Source organism: Malurus melanocephalus, unplaced genomic scaffold (assembly GCF_030028575.1).
Source record: "Malurus melanocephalus ecotype Western Australia unplaced genomic scaffold, MMel_1.1 scaffold_58, whole genome shotgun sequence".
Taxonomy (NCBI): domain Eukaryota; kingdom Metazoa; phylum Chordata; class Aves; order Passeriformes; family Maluridae; genus Malurus; species Malurus melanocephalus.
Genome location: NW_026623290.1, coordinates 2,227,161 through 2,244,133, shown reverse-complemented (window position 1 = coordinate 2,244,133; position 16,973 = coordinate 2,227,161). Strand labels below are relative to the sequence as shown.

Below are 16,973 nucleotides of genomic sequence, written 5' to 3'. Positions count from 1 at the left end.
AAAAAAAAAAAAATACTCCAAACAAGATTGTGAAGTGATTGAAGGTACTATTAGATTTTCTTTTCCTCTGAGAGACTTGATTAAAACTTGCTGTACAAAATATGTCAAGGGATAGATTATAATTTAAAATCTTTTTACACTGGTCATAAAAAGAAAACCTAAGAGCATGGCACAATGCAAAATTGAAAATCGAGGCTTAGCTGCTAATGTAATTTATTTTTTAATGAAATGATTTAAATTTTGGAATGAACTTCTGTTTGGAGACAATGATCCATAGTAGTTTTGATATGCAAAAGGAGAACGAAATTCAGTGCAAGTGAGGCATTAACATTCTGGTCATGAATCTTCTTGAGGAGAGAGGATCCTTCCCCTCCCAGTGCAGGATCTGGATGTGCAGCACAGCATCACACGTTTTACAAGAGTCAGGAAATCTCACAACCTGTRGCTGTGCAGCAATAACTGAAGTATCTTCCTACCTTTGCAGCTGCAGTACCCACCTTATCCCCTCACAAACAGGTTCTGGTTTCTCTTTCCAGCAGGCATTTGGAGCATTCCTCTAAGCATCTAATTTGGTTTGTATTAAGCCCTTGGCTCTGCTGCCTTCTGACAGCTGTGAGTTGTACTGGTTAGTTAGTTGTAATGTGAAATATTGTGTTCCTTATTATGTTAATATTATATTATGTTCCTGCATTGTGTAAAATATTATGCTCCTTGTATTCATTTTAAATTTGCTGCTTTCAGTTCAAGGGATACTTCATTTTTCCCTGATGAAAAGTAAATAAGGATGTTTGATTTACTTTCTATTTATTATTCATTGTTTAGTTACACCTGTACTATATCTATTGTATTCTTTTCTATCCAACTTTGACTGTTTTATTTTTGTAGAGAAGCATTTCTAGTTCTGTAGGAGTTTCAGCCATTGCTCTTTCAACCTTTACAATTTCTCTGATGTTATTTTGGAAAAAAAAGATGCCTGAGAGAAAATTTTATGCCCAGGTAAAGAAATWCAGTGAAATACATGTACTGGAGATGTTAATTCTTCCTGTGTATACCATAACAATGCTTGTCAAATCAGCTACTGGGCAGATCTCTTACTGGTTTCCACACAGGTATCCCACAATGACACATCATTACAAAAGGCCCTGTTCCAGTAGTAAAAATATATCAAATTATTTTATATTATTCCGTCTAGTTTCTTCTTTAGCTGGTAGAGCTAGGAAAATGCTTTCTTGGGGAAAAAAATACTTCAGGTGGTAGCAAGGTTCCCTCAGGGTTTTTCTGCATCCCATCTTCAGCCGGAGGATGTGTGACTCCATCCCAGCACTGGGATTACTCTGCCCTGGAGCTGGTCTGAGCCCTTCACCTTGAGGTCTGCACCAGCTTCTAGAACTCTCTAGAACACAATAATCAACACCTAATTTGTTAGGTGAAGGCAGACACTTATAGCTGAATTTCTCCCTGTGCTTCTTTTCAGAAACAGGTACAACACAGGCTCTTTTTTTTAAAGGCTTTTGACAAAAATGCTCTGAAATGCAGGAGTTCATGTGTTTATGTGGTGTTGTTTTGTAAWGCCCTTTGGTGTCCTTATGTCCTGAATTTCCCTCATGCACACTTAACCATGAGCACCGTGTGGTTTAATTTTAATACCACCCATGCCAGGGTGTCCTGCAGTGAACCTGAAAGGCTGAAAGCTCTGGAACACTACTTTCATAAAGTTCATTAAGKCTTTAAAAGAGTGTTTTTCCTTGTAATCATCTTAAGTGTCACATCCACATTTGCCTTCTTGCAGAAAACTCATCAAAACAACTGAAAAGATTACTTCTGGTGTAATCAATTAAAGTTTGAAGAGAAGTGGAAGCGACATGGGCAAGGGCCTTGAAGTCACTGCAAGTGACTCTCAAGGGTTTTGTTTCAAAGAGGGCTAATTTTGCTCCAGTGAGTGTGAACAGTAGCATTGTCATTTTTTTCATACTGTTTCCTAGAGACAGGAGTCTTTGAAAGGCAGATAAGAGGTGAGATTGATTTCTGGAGTGTGGCAGGAGTCTGTGCAACAACTCATGCAGGGGAAATGCCAATGTGCAAGTATCTCTGGCTGCAGTAATTAATCCAAACAGACATCTTTGTCTCCCTTTATTTTCATTTTTTTGGAAGGGAATACCCACCACCAACCTCATAATCTGGGGAACAGGTGAGGAAGTTTTTCCTGCTGCCCACCTGTGTAGGGAATGTGGGTTGAAGATGTGGTTTGGTGACAAAGCTGTGCCCTCCTTGCTGGTGCCAGAAGGGGCAGTCCTGATGCCTTTTCTTGTGCCCAGCTCTGTGCTCCCCTCATCCCTTCATCCCAGCTACATCCCATCCTCATCTCTGGTACTTGCTGCTGAGCAGATTCAGCTCATGATTCTGGCAGAAAATTGTGACTTTTTTCTTTCTTTCTTTTTCCTAGGGTTGGTGTTCTGCCAGCTTAGTGGGCTATTAAATCAGGTCAGCACTTTTCCACCTACAAAAGAGTTGTTTTTCTGGCACAGTTAATCCCTGCTGGTTTTGCTGAGATTCAAAATACACAGTCCTTCCTCTGGATGGTGGGAAACTCCTTGGACTGGCCCAGAGCCAGTGGCTTCCAGGGAGCAGGAGACTCGTGCTGCTGTTTCATGGTGTAAGGATAGCTCTGGATCTTCATGTGCTGAACTCAGTCCCTACATGGACTGGCTGTTCTGCATGTGAGATGGGAATGAGTTTTTGGGGTGTAGATGAGGGCAAATTCCCGTCCAGGAGTGACATGAAGCCTTTTGCCGGCAGGTGTCAGCATTCCATACATTTACCATGGAGCATTGGTGTCATTTTTGGCTGTTTTCCTATAATAAAAATCTCATTCAGGCATTGTACTCACACATGCAGGAGAACAAATGCTTCAGCCTAATTTCCCATAAAAATCAGGGATTGAATTGAGGGAGGTATAGGATTCCAGGGAAAGCCTTTTTTTTTTTTTTAAACTATGCAAGCTTAAAGAGATAAATCTTGTGATGGAAGAAACACGATTTCTCAGCTGTTGTGGTGTTAACACATTTGGCAGCAATTGTGAAGGTGCCATCACCTCCCAAGCAGCTGATTCTGCATGTTCAGTAAAGCCTGCCTGTAAGCACCCTGATATTTCCAAGTGGTGTCAGTCTTTACAGGTGCCAGCTTTACACACYGCCTTGGAAGTTGATGTCTAACCTGTTTGTATTTCACAATTCTGCATATTTTATGATAGGCTATCTGCTGAGTGAGTCAAAGGGTACTGGAAATATTGATAGTGATGCATAAAGTATTGAAAAAACCCCAGATGATTCACSTCTGTCATATTTTGACTTAAAAATACCCAGAAAGAAATATGCAAAAGAGGGCCAAGAGTGAAGAAATGAAACAGTGCCCATGCACGTGTATCCAGTGGGAGTTTTTAAATGAGTGCTCTGGTCAACACTCTGGAAGTGTAGTTAATATGACTGTAAAGACTTTCWCATAAAAACACATGAAGATACACAAAGATCCCTGTATTTTAGGCTGCAGCAGTATCCCCACATAAACAGTTCAATGCCTTGGGAGTTTCTCTAAAGGAGCAGATTTGCAGTCAGCAATTGCTGATTTTAGAAGATATGTTGATGTAAAGTGACTCTAATGCCATTTCTCCTCTCTTTGGAATTGCTTCTTGGTGCATCTGGTTTCAGTGTATTTTGGTGRTTTAAAATCACAGGAGAATCCAGGTGCAAGCGTCTTGGAACCAAACATTTTTGATTGCCCATGTTTTCCCAATCAGACTGTGCTCACATATATGAATATCAGAAACAGATTAAGTCATTTTTCACWGACTGATAACCGAGCAGTCCTAAGCTATTTTTTCTATACTCTGATTTTGAAAAACCAGACATTTTGTGGGTGGCATTGAGTGATCATGTTTTATTTACAGGGCTTACGCAGGCTCGATGAATAATACTGAAATAGAAAAGTACTTTTCAAATTTTCTTTTAGGTAGAACTCTGAAAATGAGACTCCAGTCCTCATCTTACTGTAAGTTAAGGGGAAATGAGTGTGATGGTGTAGACCTCACACAGCTTTTCCACATTGTGAAACCAGCTAGAAACACAAGTCTTACCCTTGTACAGCAGCTTCTCTGGTGACACWTGAAAGGATATTTATCTGTGGAGCAAGACAGGTTTGTTTGAGCAGGGCTGACAAACTACAGCTGCTGCTGTGCACTTAACTTGGCTTTTCAGGTGCAAGATTTTGGTATAAATTAATTCAAAATCAGAGATATTTGTTCGGTAGCACAGGAGCTGATCGAGCAGCTTTATTATGTGTTTTTGAGGTTTAATAACGGGCGAGTGGCTGCCACTCAGTTGTTTTAAACCTTTATGACTGATGGCTATCATGCAGCTTCTCAGGGAGGCGGATAAATATTTTATTATGCTGTAGTTCAGCAGGGCAAGTGTGAACTGTGAAGACCAATGTTTCATGCTGACACAAAGCGCTGACATGGATGAGTAGACAGATAAACGCTGAGTTGCTCGGTGCTTGTTTGTAGATTCTGCTGATGGTTCTATTTTCTGCAAAATATTTTATTGAAGTAATAACAGAAGCTGTCTCTGTCATGCCACAGGCTGGGGCGCCAGGATTGCAGAGGAGATTGTCTGCCTGGCATCTGTGTGGCTGTAAAAGGTGGGTTATGGGTGTGCAAAATGTTCTTTAGAAGACAAAAGGAGACAAAATCTTCCTAGTGTCTGCAATTCCCATATGCAAGAATGAAAATAAAGCAATTACCCCATTGTTAAGTGCTTTTCTTCCTGGAGGACCTGAGGCCTTGAGGATCTCATGGTGTGTCCCATAGCAGGAGGCTCTGGATAAAATAAAGCCTGTGAGATGTGGGTGTGATACTTTGACTTTTGATTCCTGWGCTGGGTAAAAGTGAGTATCTCTCTCCTCTAAAGCAGCACCCTGAGATGGGCTCAGTTGGTCAGAGCATGGTGCTAATGATGCCAAGGTTGTGGGTTTAATCCCTCTGTGAGCTGCTCACTTAAGTGTTGGACTCAATAATCCGTGTGGGTCCCTTCCAGTTCAGGGTGTTCTGTGATTCTGTGACGACAGATGTCTGTGAACAGCTAGGAAACRGTTTGTCCTGCTGAAATGCTGTGGTACTGCACAATTAAAGGTCTTCATACTGGGAAAACACCTGGAGGGAAAGGTACTGAATAGTTTAAACTGAGCTGTTTTTTTCACTCACATATGAAACACAATTTATAGTCCCATTAGGTAACTGGGATCTTAGAGAGGCTACAGAGCGAGCAYTAGAGGAGAGCTTTTTAGGAACAACCAACACTAAATATCTGCAAGAGAAAGGAATTCATTCTTTTCAAACTCACATCAGTAATATGCAATATTTTTCGTGCAGTTCCCAAGGTTGGTGCAGAGAGGAGTCARTGGGGCAATGCCAGTTTAGAGCAACTGAGGATCTGATCCTTCACATTGTGTGGGGTTTCCAAGGAGATGAGAATTCATGCTAAGCTTCGGTACTGTGTCATGTAAGCAAGTAGAAATGATAAAGTTAAGAGTTTTCTTTCTTTCTAAGGGTTTGCCTTTGCATTTTAGCACACTGGCTGGGGTCAAGGTAAGCACTGCTGCTGTTTCCATCTGCAGTCCTCTSTGTTACTGGAGGTGCACCTCATTGGGTTTGGATAAATGTCTTTTTTTTCAAATGGTTCAGAGTTGCAGCAAAGGGTGACATTTTTGTCTYCTTTGGCATAGAACAGTATCCATGTTCTCCAGGGCTTTGTGGGGATAAGAGCTTCTTTCCTCTGGAGGCAATCCCAGCCCTTTGGGAACCATGCACCTCGGTAGGGTCTGGATCAGGTCTGTAGTGAACAGATCTGGCATTTCCCTTTTTGATCTTGTACCAAGAGATGTAAGAGCAGAGATGCTGTGCTCRAAACCCAGGGCAGGTTTTTTCCAAAGGGCAGAAACCTTTTTATCTGGAAGGAAACAGTAAGCGTCAGTAACCTCAGGAGTGGTGCTGGGGCACCCAGAGTGTTCGTGGAGAAGCCATAAAGGGGAAGGGATTTGTTTTGCTGCAGCATAAGTGAAATACTTTTGTGGAGTTGTTTTCCCCGAGATCTGGTGATTAACTCAGACCACAGTGTTAGATATTGTGTAAATACAGAACAAGATGGTGATCTGTGCCCTACAGAGTATGTGTTGAAAGCAAACACCTACCCAAAAGGCCTAACTATGCAAATGCTGACAGTAATTAAAGTTGCAGTAATGACTCTGTCATTAATTAGAAATTTCTGAGTTACTCCAATTCATTGGCTCATACCCTGCAGGTCACCAAGACTGATGCTTAGATATTAGGATCAAGTGATTGAGTTATTTTTTTCCTCAGTGTCAGGGTAGCAGATACAGAGGCAGCAGATGGTTATTGCACCCTTTTCATTCTGAAAAGTAAGGTTTTCCTGCAGCAGGGTTTGCCTTTTTAATCCATTGTGGTCTTTGCTAGGTCASAAAAGGACCAAAGTGAGTTTTCATTCCCTGTAATCAAGAGCTTTCAATTGCTTGTCTGCTCAGCAGAGGTTTTGCACAGGTCTGATATTGTTTATGGTGTGCATAGCAACATGAACACTCCATTCCTTTAAACAGAAAGCTATTCTTGTCCTGGTTCTTCTGCTTCTGCACCTTATGTAATCATTTAATCTGAGCAAAGCACGAGCGAGGTGTGTGTGTGGAAAAAAACCAACCACTGGAAAGCTCCTTCTTGCCCRAGGTACCAGATTGTGAGGATCCAGCCATCCTTGTGGGGATGGAGTAAACAATGCACAAACTTCTGTGCTTCAGGGGAGGCTGGAACTGCACAGCTGCTGCTGTGAGGAGCAGAGCAGTGACACAGAGCTGATCACTGTTGACCTCTTGTAGGCTCAGACACGTCTGTGCTGTGAGCGTGGTTCGTGTGAGCACGTTGCCATTCTTTCCAGGCACACAGGAGTTGCTGCAGCTCGGCCTCTGCCCCGTCCTCTGGCAGTGCTTTTGAGGAGAGGATCAAAAGAGTCCTCGATCCCACTTTGATGGGTTCCAGGCGGTTTGCTGTGCTCACAGAGCAAGAGGCAGCAAGGGATGAGAAGTTGGGATGACAGAGTATTTCAGTTTCGGCTTCYATTAGGACTGTCAAGCTGTGCAGGGGAAGATGAGTGACCCCACTCAGTGGGTGACAACAGGCTGGTGGAGCCCCTTCGAACCTGGGAGGAGAGAGGCCATGCTGGCTGCTCCTTCTGAGGGCAGAACAAGTCCCCAGCAGTCTTTACATGACCTGTATCCGTGCAGTTTATGGACCYTTCTATAATTAACCATTGTCAGGAGCACTTCTGAAAATGCCGGCTGGCATTTCAAATRGGAACATCAGATTAAGGAGAAGAGARGTAATGAGGTGCAAGGAGAAAATCCTTCCCTGGGGAACAAATCAAACCTGATATCATCATGAAAGGTAATGAGAAATGCACTGCCAAACTGAGGTTCACTGCAGCTGCCTAGAGGAAACGAAACCGTGTACTCTTATTTAAAACACTGAGAGGGCATGCTAATGTTTTGGTCTGCTGGCTAAGTCAGGCCATGTGCAGCTTGCACACCTGCCTCTTGCTTGTAGTTTTGCCACACAGTTCCTGAGTGCTTGRCCAGTCATTTCACTTCTGTGTGACATAAGGGGTGTCTGCGTCGATGTGAGTGGGTCAGTGCAAGCAGAATGTGCCTGTACGCCCACAGGACAGCTTCAGACACTGTGACTGCATCTACAGTGCCAAACAGCACAGGGATAAATGGCACAGGTGAGTCCTGTCCACTGCACAGAGCTTGGCTTCTGTCCTTTTGTCTGGAGGAGACAGACCTGTCCCCTTCTGTCTTTACTGCACATGGCAATGTTGTCCCCTGGAGCAGTCACGGACRTCACCTGGACTGGCAGTGCCAGACACTGTGCTGACAATTAAGGTATTGACCACCTGTGATCCTGTAAATCAATTTGTTTTCTGGCTGTGCTGCATTTAGCAGTAGAAATGAAGGCTGTGTGGCTGTGTCAGCACGGCTGTGTGCCCACACTGATAGATAAATCAGGGTGTATTATTTCATGCATGGTGCTACACAGTGGAAGGAGTTGTAGCCACAAGAGCTTATGCCATAGATACATTGAGTATTAGGTGACTGTCATCATAATTACTAACTTTGCTGGTATACCCAGTAGCTTAAAGTGTGCAAGGAACCGTGGATATTCTCTATGTYGTTGCTTGTGAACATGTTTTCAGCCTTTAGCAATTCATGCAAGTTTTCCAGGAGAAGCACGGCTGACCTATAACAAAACCCTCTTGACTGTGGTTGTGCTTTCTGGGCTCCTGGTGTGTGTGGAGCTCCAAGAAGCACCAGTTAATGTGTGCAGACACATGGGACACATTCCAAGGAGAAGGGCGGATGTGGAAGGTGAGATTTCCCTTAGCATCTTTTCTGAGGTGCTGAAACACCTGATGTGGTGTTTGATGCCCAGGTACTGGCCCTGTCTTCTCTGGGACAAGGATACCATGTCACACAGTGTCAGTCAGAGCAGGGGCAGTAGGGTGTGAGGACAGCCACAGCCCTGAGTGGCAGCCAATAGTCCTGTAGGGCTGAAAGAGTTGGGGAGCATGAGGACTCCGTGCCATGAGGGGCAAGATGTTCTTATCCTCAGCTGCCATCCTGTTGATGTACCCTCATTGCTGATAGCAATCTTAGGTGTCTGCAATCTTGGTCTCATCTGTGTGACACCTCTCTTCCTGTGACAGCTCTTCCCCCACRCTGCCACAGACACCACAAGAGGTTTTGTTGCTCCCCAGGTTACGTGGCAGGGAGACATTTACTCCATGCAGCCCTCTGCCATCCATTCTAGATCCTGATAAAGGATTTGGGGCTAAGGCTGCTTGAGCTGCCCTTGGGCTCCTTGCAGGGTTAGTGGTGTCATTTTTCTGCCAAAAGCCTTGAATGACATTTTACTTAAATCTTGTGCAGTGTGAGTTGCATGGATATCAGCCAACAYGTTGTGAGTCAGAGCAAGGCAGTCGGTATTGCAGTGCTCCACAGAAGAAAAATAAAAGGGTAACTATTACAGTATTTACAGTATAATTTTTCATAATGARTTTTACATAAGCTTGTTTAAGTTCTTCAGCATAAATCCCCCATGAYTGTAGAGGAGCCAACTTGTTAAGAGTCCCTATTTCCCAGAGAGCCCAGAAGAAAACAGAGTGCTTTAGTACATCTAAATTCACTCGAGTGCGCCTGGTACTATCAGTTAAACTCCATAGAAAACACATTTCTTCTCTTCACAGTTTTTGTCATATTCCTCTTTCCCTGGTGTTTCCCCTGACTTGTCTTCTTCCTGTCTCTAACACAAATATAAGGAGAAATGGCACCTTTTTGCTCTGCAGATTTGCCCCCTGTGTACATTCTTCCTGCCAGCAGCAGACTGCAAATGTTTCCTGCTTTTTGTCTTGAGAGGCACCTGGAGGGAAAACGGCTGAACCAGACTGTGAGGCAGAGTGTGTTTAGTTCTGTGCATCATTACTGATTGGTGCTCACTGGTTTCTGGGCCACCTGATTACCTGCACAAGGCTGATGTGAGGCAGCTTATGGAGAGGGTGAGGGGAGGATTTCACCTGCAGAATCTGGTACTGACCTTGTGTCTGGGTGGCTGATTTCTAGTCCTAGTCCATGGGCCTGACAAGTGGCAAAGAACAAACTGAGGAGTTGTGATGTGGTATGTCCAACATGATGTACGTGGTGGTACCATGAAAATGGCATCTCTTTTCAGGGAGACAACACTCCTGCCTTTGGGCCTCTTTTTGTTTGCCATTTGCACTCATTTCATTGTGCTGTGAGTCAAAAGTTGACTGCTGCATGGTAAAACACCCCAGCTCCTTTCTGTTTCAACCAGAATTATTGTGTGGTCTGTCCTTTGGCTGATTCCTTCCCCATACTCCCCTGACCTCCTTAGAAAAGCCGTGCTTCTTGACTGTGTGAAGCTGGATTTGCAAGATTGATGTTCCCTAAGCATTTCCCACTGTGGTGCCCTGCATATTTTATATCARTGTTCTAATTAGACATCAGATCATGATGGATGAGTGTTCATGTCAGTGACTCTGGACAATGAAGAGTAGAAGGAAGGCTCCAGGAGCTTGGGAAGTGAGTTGGTCTTATGAGAACTATTAAAATGGTCTTCCAGGCAGAGTTTGGAGTTGACAAGTGATCTCAGRTGGGATTCCCTCTAAAATGAAAAACTCTGCTTTGCTCTGACTTTCTCGGTACCTGCTCCCACACATCTCCTTCAATGGTGGGCATCGTCCCTCAGGTAGGTGTAGTAAAAGCAGCTCAGCCCAAAATGTCAGAAAAGTGTAGGTGTGGACATGGAAAAAACAGAAAAATACCTGGGCAGGTCCTAGCCCTGCTGAAGGAGCAGAGGCTGGTCACAGAAAAGCTGCTCAAGGCTGAGCACTGTTCCTGTCAGAAGGCAGAAGCAGCGGACTGAGACTCTGTTTTGCTTTCTTTCCAGACTCAAGCCAGCTGTCTCTTAGTCTGTGCTGCCTTTCCACTCACTGCCCTTCTCTCTTAGGTGTCTGCTACAGCAGCACAAAACAAAACACTTTCTTTGCGTTGTGGAAGGCATAAGTGGGGGTGTTCTGGGTTCAGCAGTCAGCACCAGGCCTGTCCAGCTCATTTGTTCAGAAGATTTCCTTGCAAGATTTCCCACACTGAGCACAGCAGCCTCGTGTGAGTGATGGGGATGCGCAGCAGTCTCCGTGCCCGGTGGTCAYTCCTCGTGGCAGACGGTTTCAGTGATGTGAATCAGCTCCTGAAACAAATGTGCAGCCAAGTGCACATTGGAGCTGCCTGCTGGCGTGGTGCCAATCCACATCCCTTCCCAGAGCATGAACAAAGCCAGAAATCWTGTCTTTTTATCTGGAGCTGCTTGGTGCCGTCTTCTGTCAGGGTTTTGCCAGCCTCTCCAGGTGATCAGCAGCTTATTGCAATTTTTAAACTGATTTTGAGTTCCAATCAAGTGCAATCTCACGAGAATCCTGGAGGGAGGGCTATTTAGAGCAGGCAAGCAGAATGTCTGTGTGTGCTGCTGGAACAACAGGGAAAATTGCTGGAGGCCAAGGAAAAGAATCCTTTGGAAAAAAAGAAACCTGACATCACAAAGGGACAAGCCTTCAAATCTTCATCTTGATATAAGAGGGCAAATACCCACTTTCACAATATGTTGTATTCAAGATTTTTTTTTGTTTTGGAAGGCTGAGAGAAGGTTCGTGACATCTTACAGTGGTGTCAAGAAGATGTCACCCCTCTCTCTTACACATCTTCTTTTCATTCTTTTTTTCCTTTTCTATTTTTGTGTCTGATGTTSAAAGTTCATTTGATTTTCTTATTCCTCCTGCATTTAATTTCCCTGAGTTCAGTCTCTGCCTGGATTTAGAGTCACAATCATTAGTATTTGKAAGTGTGGGGTTAAAATGATAAAATAAATCCGCTAAAATGTAAGGGTTTTTTTCCATCTAGCTTTTCAAGATCTAATTATTTTTCAGYTGATCTAGTATGCAATTGATAAGATGAAAATGTAAATTTACAGGTTTAGTATTCAAAGTATTTTTCATCTGATCAAAGAAAGGGAAGCATTTTAGAAAACATGAAGCTTGTGTTCTTGCAAATGCCTGAAGTTATGTGGTTGTAGTCAAGCCATCAGGAAATCCACAGGGCATCCACTAATGCTTATTTTGTTTTTCTACAGGAGGTCTTGACCTTATCTTCATGCCAGGCCTTGGGTTTGACAAAAAAGGCAACAGATTGGGAAGAGGGAAAGGATATTATGATACCTATCTTGAAAGATGTATGAAACATCCCCGTGGAAAGCCTTACACAATTGCTTTGGCTTTTAAAGARCAGATTTGTGAATCAGTGCCTGTGACAGAAAATGATGTGCCARTAGATGAAATCCTTTATGAAGACTGCTGAAAGTGTTTGGATACCAACCCACCTTCAGAGCAACCAACCAAAAGTGTCAGATCCATCAATCATGGCTTTTTCTAGTTGTCATATATCACTTTGGGACCAATAAAATATATTATTTGTGTTTGGGAAAAATACCTCAACAAAACAGTGTAACTGTGGAAATGGTGGTGAGGATTGTGTCGATTTGCTTCTAATTAGCAAAWGTCTGGTGTGAATTCTTATTCTAGAATCAACAGAAACAAGAATGTGTGACTGTTTATTATAGGAAGGACCATTTCTTCYGATAATATTTTTGAGGTACAAGGTTCTTGATAATTAACAGTTTMATTATTCCAGTTTAAAAGGGAACTCTCTAGTAATGACAGTTCTTGATCCATTCTGAAATTAGATAAAAGTTCTTAGTACTTCGATATTGTGTGCTTCCATGAGCAAAACAAGAAACTGATGGAGATTGTCTTAGAGTCAGCTGGGAAAAAAAAAACGATGGGAAAAAAGCCTTAATTAATTTTAGTGTATGCAATAATTTTGACTGTTTACTTGGCTCCTTGCAGTWGTCTCAAAATAAAAGAAGCACCTGTTAATAAAACAGGTTGATGTCCATACTTCTGGTATGTTCTTTCCTTTATCTGAATACAAAATTGTAATGTAAAATGTGGTCAATGAGTTCTCCATCTGGAGACAGTTCTTTTTCAGTAAAACAATATTCAAAATTACTTTAAGTTCTCTAATTTTGTACACACGCCATTCATAATGTCCCAAAATACTGTGTGAAGCGTGGGTGCTATGTTAAGTGATAAAGAGATGCTGAGAATTGCAGAGAGCAGGTTTTAGGGATGGAATAAATTTTTGGGTGGAAGGTGGTTGTTCTCTGGTTCTCAGGACAATCATGGAAATCCAGAAGAAGTGRATTTCCTCTGCACACTGTCCTTGTATTACCAGGACGCAATATTTCCAATCAGGATCAATCAAACTGTCAGAATTTTGTGTTTCTTCTTCAGTGCAACTTCACCTTTTCTATGCATGTTTAACTCTTCCTTTAATCAATAAATCTCTGTTTATTTTCACCAAGCTACTCTGTGTCATCATTAAAAAATCCATAAATTCTCAAGGACCAGCTGCAGAGTGGAATGACCTTAAGGCTTCCTCRACAATAACTGTTTTTGTGAACACAGCCATGCCTGCAGCACACACAAACATTTTCATCTCAGAGTGCTCGTGTTCAGCACTATTTCATTGTGCTAATTCAGGAACTAATTAAACCCTGTGGCCCTGGGGTGAGCACAGGCTTAGCAACTGAGGTCTCCCTGGCCTGTGCTCCCTGGTGCTTCTCCATCCTGTGTTAAGGAGGAAAAAGAAGATCCCTTCAGTGTTGGCACTGGGCATCCCAGCAGTGAGCACACAAAGCTGGCTCTGTGCAATACTCTGGGCTGCTCAATACCTCTGTGCTGATCACACTGAACCTTCCATCCCTTCCCTGGCACACTGTCCCAYCCCAGCAAATGAGAGCTGTGCCTCTCTGTGTACTCCCATCTGTACTGCCTTACAGCAGGGAGACAGAGTCCTACCATTCCACACCTTTGGGGAATAAAAGTCATGAGAAAATAAAAGTCATAAGAAAAAAATATCACCTTTTATCTTTATTTTTCCATCTCTGTCATGTCAGTATTTTAATCCCTTCTTCATTTGTGAGCTTCCCTTGGCATATGGAGAGCAATAACACGAAACAGTGGGGCAGGTTTTGCCTGTGGTAAGCCTGTTTTTGGGTTTGTCTGCAGAGCTGCTTGAGTTCACCCAGCACTCGAGGCTCAGCACTGTGCCATATGCCACCAACATCAACAAAGCCACGCTGAAGCCAGTGTTTGTCACAGYAGAAACCTGGAACCTGCATCTGACACGTTTTAAATGCATCTATTAGGTCCTTGGCAGCCCTTTGGATTAGYTTTTTGATTTTGCTGTCTGAATTTTGATTTTTCACTAGAATAAGGTTGCTTGGCTTGTGGGTATTTCACCACAGATGATACCAGGTGAATGACTGTGTGCAGAAAGGTTGGCATATGGGGAAGAAGCTTCAGAGCCAGAAGCAGCAGCTGTACAGAAACCAAGGGCTGAGAGACAAGGACTTGGTTTTGTTGTGTGACAGTTCAAAATAGGAGGGGGGGAAATGAAAAACAAGATTTTGGATGCAAAGTACAGGCCCCCATCCAGCACAGAGGCACCAAGCTTTGTCCTTGTGGGCTCACTGGAGTTGCTGGAACTAATTGGTGTAGAAAAAGCAACCGAGCTTTGAAGGTTTTCAGGACTGGAGGCAATGAGTGTCCCCAAACTTCTGTCGCAGATCACTTTTCAGTACCTCRTGCAGCCATTCTCTCCTGCTTTCACTCCAAACTGCCCTTTTGGCTACGGCTGCAGTGGGAAAGGATGAGGAGACTATTTAATGTACTGTATCATTGGGAAAAAAAGAGCTGGTGCTTTGTTCCTYGCCAGCCTCTCCTGAGTCAGGAGTTGATCATTCCAGGCTCATCAGCCAGGCTGGGGGAGCTGCAGGACCCTGGCTGATGCAGATAGCTCTTAACATTTAGCTGGTGGGGATAGTAAAACGATATTTATGTATATTGCCTTGAGAATCACGGAGCTAAATAAACGTGACAGCTTTCATTTGACATCCCCAGCCTTGCTGCTGTCGCTCAGGGTTTTTCCTTTTGCCACAAGAACATGAAATCACTGTCAGTTTGATGGTGTACAGCAGTGTTCCCGAAGCACAAAGGTTTCGGGGGGTGGTGGGCGCGTCAGGATTATTTACGTTTGCTATGCATGAAGTGGCACTCGGGGAACGAGGCAGGCTGCCAAGACAGGGCTGTCTGGTTGCTCTCTCATATCTCTGGATTGTCAGGGTAGGATTTATAAAAATTGCTTCAAAACAGTATCATCTTTCCTCAAACGGACGTGCCCCCGTCTGCCGTTAGCGCTGTTCTCGTGACAAAGCGTCGATCAATCTCTGCTTTGTTTATAAACAAATCTGCCTGCCCTGCATGAGAAACAGATAGGCTCGGGAAAAAAATACCATTACCAAAGGAATAAGTTAATTATATTTCAGGATCTCAGCGGGGAATGCTATCTCAGACTATTCAGTAAGATCTGACCAGTGGAGTTATAATTAAAAAATGTCCCCSGGGAGGAACTTGTAAATTATTTACTGTAAGGGGCTTTTCCAGGCTCTTTTAGTTTAATTACACACTCTGGTAGAGAAAGGCCTCAGAAACAAATTAACTAAGATGTTGAAATGGCTTTGTTAAAATCATGTTTACAGCTAAGCRAGTGGGTGAGTGTGAGCAAGGTTCAAATATAGGACAAATCTTTGAAAGGTGACATAATTCACAGTTTAAAAATCATATGGAAAGCACCAAAAAGTCCGTGCATAGAAAATGCTATTGCTGGTTTGGTCCAGTATTCCCACTGGCCTCAGAAGGCTTAGAGTGAGTCCAGGTCTGACACTGGCCTCATGGCCATTTCCTTTGTGGGAAGGGAGCTGATTTCTGTGGGATTTTCCATTGGGTTCAGAGGAAACTGGTTGGACTCGATGATCTTACAGGTCTTTTCCAACCTGAACCATTTTATGATTCTAAGCCCTAACAGAGAGAGATGAAAGATTAGAGGTGGTGGAAGAGGCAGAATAAGAGGATGCTGCAATGATCTGAATTTTCCATCACTCTCTTACCATCTAGGACATTTTAACTCGAAACAGCCTGGTTAACCCTTAGTGGAAGGTGGGCTGAGTGTGTCCCTTGGTGCTGAGAGACAGGCAGATGCTGTGACCTTTTCAAACGTGTGGGTGAAGGCATCTGCTGTGATCTCTGGTCAGATGTGGAGAATGGGAGTGAAGAAAGCTTCCCCTTCTCTCAACCACTGACTCATTGCTTGGCCAAGACGGAGGCATTATCTAATATCTGTTTGCTAAGGCACAAGGCAGCCAGGAATACTCTATCTRCCTGCCTTTTGATGCCAAATTCTGTGTGTGTGATGGCCTTTSAGCTGCAGTTGCCCTTGAATTTGTTTCTTTCTGAAAAGCCCCACGTTTCCTGCACAGAGCAGCCAGCCAGGCACGGCTGCTGGGGCCCTTGTACACAAAAACAGCACTTSTCTTAACCTGGCTCTCCCTTTTCTTTCAGATTTATTGCACTTGCATGTCTTGCTTAGATGGAAACTGCCCCAGAGTTGCAAATCTCTCTCCCCACTGTGTGTTCACAATCTTGGGCTGATGCCATGTGCTTGTAGCCTCAGGGTACCGTTATCACAWCCTGAGCAATAAGTTCTCCACCTTCAGGCAAACCATCTGAAAATCTGGAGATGAAAGCTGCTTCAGTCGTTCATCAGGCAGATGAGATCTCTGCTTTTATTTTGTTATACTGTAAATCTGCTGCTTAGTTTTCTAGTCTCTCTGAAAACTACTGAATCATAAAAACGCTTGTAGCAAATGCCAGCTTGTCTGTCACYAATATAATGCATTTTAAATGGCTTATCAGCTCCAAGAGAAGACTGCAATACTTTGRTGATTTGGATATATAGTTAGGGAACAAAATATGTTGTCGGTTTTCAAATTGTCTTGGTCAGTAGATTTTATTTTGTATTTTACTATAGTGCATCCAGTAGTACTTTGGGAGGAAAGAGAAGATACCCCTAAATTTCTGCAAATGTGGCTTTTTGAGGGGGGAAACCAGAGAAGAGTGGAGAAGGGTGTAATGTAAAGCAAAGGATTTGTCTTGAAAGGGCAGGACTGTAAGGTTTGAATATTCTCAGCAGMACTACTGCCATTTAATTATTAGGAGTGGTGAGTCCATATTAACCTTTATGGAAAAGTACTGTAGGCTATAATAAAGCTGAATACCTTTCTATAGCCTTTTGTTATCACCTTGTCACATTTAATAAAATATTACTGGCAA

General features: G+C 43.2%; 1 protein-coding gene across 1 annotated transcript in view; it reads left to right on the top strand.

The window, feature by feature from the left end:
- Positions 1–12,749, top strand: part of MTHFS (methenyltetrahydrofolate synthetase) — a 23,966-nt gene extending 11,217 nt beyond the window's left edge. The window contains exon 3 of the mRNA XM_057365849.1: positions 11,816–12,749. Coding sequence (XP_057221832.1) covers positions 11,816–12,039 — 224 coding nt within the window. The 3' untranslated portion in view covers positions 12,040–12,749. The remainder of the gene's footprint in view (positions 1–11,815) is intronic.
- The last annotated feature ends 4,224 nt before the right edge of the window (positions 12,750–16,973 follow it).